Source organism: Malurus melanocephalus, unplaced genomic scaffold (genome assembly GCF_030028575.1).
Source record: "Malurus melanocephalus ecotype Western Australia unplaced genomic scaffold, MMel_1.1 scaffold_941, whole genome shotgun sequence".
NCBI classification, from domain to species: Eukaryota; Metazoa; Chordata; class Aves; order Passeriformes; family Maluridae; genus Malurus; species Malurus melanocephalus.
This window is the reverse complement of record NW_026624173.1, coordinates 37,966-42,422: the sequence shown is the minus strand read 5'-3', so window position 1 is coordinate 42,422 and position 4,457 is coordinate 37,966. Positions and strand designations below refer to the sequence as shown.

The window sequence follows — 4,457 nt, the reverse complement described above, 5'->3', positions numbered from 1 at the left end:
GGTTCCTGACCCTGAGTGTCACCCCATGACACACACACCCCCATCCTAGRGGGTCCTGACCCCAAACACTCCCCAGGGACATGGACATCCCCCTCCTGAGAGATTTCTGACCATGAARACCCCTCAGCGAAATGGACATCCCYCTTCTGAGAGTCTCCTGACCCCAATCCCCCAGGAACACAGATGGTCCCATCCCAAGTCACTCACAACCCCAAGCACACCCAARGAAGAGATGCACAGACATGCACACCCCAGGGTGCCCCCCAGATCTCCCCCCAGACAGGATTGGACCCCTCAATTCCCCTGGGGACCCCGAGTCCTCCCCTGGGCTGCAGGATTTGAGTTGAGCTCTGCTGTTGGCTGAGAGAGAAGGGACCAGGCACAACTGGGAACCCCAAAACAGAGACGTGAGGAGGAGGAAGAGGGGAACAAGGCCGGGGAGGAAGGGCACACACACACACAGGGCACTTCCTGGGCTCTGGACACCCCARGGGCACCCAACAGGAGGAGGAAGGAGGAAAATGTGAGCAGCCAGGCAGCAGGGAAAGCCAGCTCTGGAGCAGCCGTGCTCTGAAAATGAGGAGGAGAAGGATAAAAACACGCAGCAGGGTTTCATCACCCCACTGTCCAGAGCTCTGGGGAGCCCGGATCAATTATCCAACCTCAACACTCGCCGCGCTCCTTWATGGCATTTCAGTCTTGGCTGTGAGAGGCAAACCAGAGCCGGGCCAAGGAGCCAGACAGGATGTCTGGCCGGAGATGAGCCGGAAAGACGATGCCTTTGGGGACCCCCGAGCGGGGTCTTCCCCCCTCCCCATCATCCAAACCCCGTCTGTCCGAGGGGGTGCTGAGACCCCCGGCTGTTGCTGTGTGAGACCCCCRCCAGCTCCCGGGTGCTGTGACGCTGGAAGAGCTCAGGGATGGCTCTGGGTGGCCTTTGCCAGCAGAGGGGACTGTTGCTTGTCTTTCCAGAAGCCTGGAGCCGGTCCCGTGGGACAGCTCGGGAGGAGACATTCTTGTCCTCCTCACCCTGGTGAGGACATAGCAGGGACCCTCCCGTGGGGAAAAAAAAAAAAGTCTTTTAGGAGGGGGAGGAYGGGGAGAAAACGCTGGCGATAACTCTCTTCCCGAGTGACATTTTCCTTTTGTTCTCAGAAACCTCCCGAGTTTGAATTTTTAAATCTCCGCCCCTTTGCCAGCGCGCTGCCCTTCCCCCAGATAAGTCAGCTGGGGTAAATAAAAAGAGAAAATTAAAAACCCCTAATCCCCAAATGCTCCCCGCGAAGCGATTCCCGTCTCGGCCGTGCCGGCTTGACCGCACGGGTGAAAGCTCTGACGGAAACCAAACGCGGAGCCGGCGCCTGCCAAGTTTCGGAGGCTGCCGGAGCAGCGGCTCCCGTTGGGCTCCCGGCTCAGCTCGGCACCGGGAACATCTGGAAAGAGGGAAAATTGCAGCTGGACACAGCTGGATGCATCTCCCCGAAGGAGGGGTTGGTTGGGATGATCACGCCTCGCTCCCCGGGGCAGCTCTCCCTCTGCAGAGGGATCCCGTGGGGATGGATCAGGGCACCGGACCTGCCTTGTGCTGAGCCCGAAACAGCCCCCGGTGCAGCCATCACCTCCCCAGGGCTGTGAGACCCTCGCTGGGCTCCTCTGGGGCTCCCGAGCCCCCCGATTTTGGAGCAGCACCACCGAGGGATGCTGCAGCCAAGCCCTCAGCGTGGGCATCTGCCAACTGCCCTTGGACATGGGCCAAGCTCCACGCCGAGCCCCACGGCARCCCTCCAGCTCCCTGGCATGGCCCTCGGGCTTTGGGGAGGGCATTCCCAGCCCAGCCACGCCGGGGGAGGGAGGATCCGAGCCCTCGAGTCACCCTCCCAAAGTGGGAAGGAGCACCTTGCTCATCGCCAGGGCAGGGAAATCAGAGCTCAGCGTCGAGCCCACGTGGGCTGGAATCGGCCCGGCTGCGGAAGGGTTAAACCCGGCTGCTCGTCTGGGTCTCGGGGGCCTCCCACTCGCCATCGCAGAGTATGAATAGCTGCGCTCCCCCCTGCTCCCAGGCACTCGCTTCCCTCTCTGCCTTCCCACTCTGCCTCGGCGTTGTCCCCTCCTCCCCCGGCGTCTTCCTCCGGCAGCTCCGGCATCCCCCGGCATCCCCGATGCTGAGCACGGAAAGTTTCGCGGGGCCGAGAGCCCTGGGAGAGGAATCKCTGCAGATGTGGGACCTCAACAAGCGGCTGGAGGCGTACCTGGCCCGCGTGAAGTTCCTGGAGGAGGAGAACGAGGTGCTGCGAGCTGAAATCCAGAGCGCCAAGAGCAGCCCCGCCGGGGACTCGTGGCGGGTGAAGTACGAGGAGGAGCTGAGAGCCCTGCGGGATGCACTGGATCACGCCTTCAGGGAGAAATGCACGGCCGAGCTGGCCAGGGACAACCTCTACGAGGAGGTCSAGCAGGTGAAAAGCAGGTGCCAGAAGGAGAAGGCGGCCCGAGAAGAAGCTAAGAAGCAGCTGAACTTGAGCAGGAAGGAGCTGGAGGAGGAGAGGAGAGCGCAGATCTGGCTGAAGGAGAGAGCTGTGCAGCTGGAGAAGGAGGTGGAAGCCTTGCTGGAGGTGCACGAGGAGGAGAAAGCGGGGCTGGACCAGGAGATCGCGAGTTTCTCCCACAGCCTGGAGAGYTTCCGCTGTGCACCCGTGGCTTTCCAGCCTGTGGAGGTGGAGGATTACTCCAAGAGGCTCTCGGAGATCTGGAAAGGGGCGGTGGAGACCTACAAGACAGAGGTGGCACAGCTGGAAGGATCCCTCTGCCAGGCCAAGGAGAACCTCTGGAAGGCGGTGGAGGACAACCAGCAGAGCCAGCTGCAGCTGCAGCACCTGGAGAAGGACCTGGCGGGGCTCAAAGCRCGCAAGGAGATGCTGGAGGAGAGCCTGGCCCAGCAGTGGCAGGAGCAGCGCGGGGAGGCAGAAAAGTTCCAGGTGAGTGAAGGAGGGCTTGGGGTCCTTGGGGAGGGGAGAGAAAGGGGCTTGGGGTAGCTGGGTGGGTGCTCAGGGCGCAAAAGGATGAGAGAGATGGGTGAGAGGAGGGAGCAAACCCCAGGGAAGGGATGGATGGTGGCCATGGATGAAGATGGAGAGGGCGGGAGGGAGAGGAAAGCAGCTTGGGGACATCCCTGTCCCCATCACAACAGACACCCGGGTCCTCCCCCAGCCCCCTGCCCGAAATTTCCGCTCCAAGTCGGGCTCCAGAGTCAGGATCCCSGGACCAGGACAGCCCCTGCGGGGTGCCGGCACTGCGGGGGTGTCGGCAGGATAAACTCCGACCGACTTTGCTGCAGCTGCGACCCGACAGCTGCGAAAGCGATTCAGCCGAGGGAGGTGGAGGCGGGGTGGGCTGGAAATWCCGGGAGCGGCGTGGACACTGCCCRGRRAAGGGTCCYTCTTTGTCCCRGGTCCTGGGACCGRCCAYGCGTGTCCTGGGGCAGAGGRTGCCGCGGCTCGGGCTSCTCGCCCCAAAGTTGTTTCTTTTCCACGCCGGCGTCCCGCAATCCTGAATTTTCCCGCAGCCGTTTCCCCGCTGTTTCTCATCCCTGCTCATCCCTTTGCCCCATCCTCAGCCCGCCCCGCCCTAAAATCGAGCACTCAGGACTCCCGTCCCTGCAGCATCCCGCGGGGATGCACCGAGCCACCTGCCCGGTGGTGCCCAGGGTTCGACAGGGCTCAGGCGGGGCTGCGGTGCCCCTGACCCCGCTGCGGTGCCCCTGACCCCGCTGCGGTGCCCCTGACCCCGCTGTGCTGCCCCTGACCCCGCTGTGCTGCCCCTGTCCCCGCTGCTGTGCCCCTGTCCTCGCTGCGGTGCCCCTGACCCCGCTGTGCTGCCCGCAGCTCGCCATGGAAGCCCTGGAGCAGGAGCAGCAGAGCCTGCGGGTGCAGATCGCCCGGGTACTGGAGGACAGGCAGCAGCTCATGCACCTCAAGATGTCCCTCAGCCTGGAAGTGGCGACCTACAGGTGGGGTTCCCGGTGGCGCTGGGGTTGGGGAGGGGTCGCTTCCCCGGTGCTGGGACCCACCTGGGCACCGCGGAGGGCACGGGAGGGTCCTGACACCGGGGTGGGCTCGGGCACAGAGKGGGCTCGGGCACAAGGGAGGTCTCGCCGGGGTAGCCCAGTGCCCCTTCCAGATGGCCCCACACAAAGGCCGCCTGCCAGGGACTGGGGGGACAATTAGCATGAGAATAGGGGCTGTCCCAGCCCAGGCGAGGGGCCTCCCCGGCAGAGCATGATGTCACCGTGCGGACACTAATGCCGGCCAGGGGGGGATGGGAGGGGGCACAGCAGTGAGGGGGGCTTCTTCGGTGCCCTCACCGAGCCGTGACAGGGCAGCACAACCGTCTGTAGCCGCTCTGTGCCTCAGTTTACCTGCCCTGGGGCTGCCCAGCCAAGCGGGGTGAGCTGGGGGTATGGG

General features: G+C 63.9%; 1 protein-coding gene across 1 annotated transcript in view; it reads left to right on the top strand.

Annotated features, from left to right (window-relative positions):
• The first annotated feature begins 1,651 nt into the window (after positions 1-1,651).
• NES (nestin) overlaps positions 1,652-4,457 on the top strand; it is a 9,924-nt gene continuing 7,118 nt past the window's right edge. The window contains exons 1-2 of the mRNA XM_057386255.1: positions 1,652-2,972; positions 3,879-4,026. Of these exons, the coding sequence (XP_057242238.1) occupies positions 2,031-2,972; positions 3,879-4,026 (1,090 nt within the window). The 5' untranslated portion in view covers positions 1,652-2,030. The remainder of the gene's footprint in view (positions 2,973-3,878; positions 4,027-4,457) is intronic.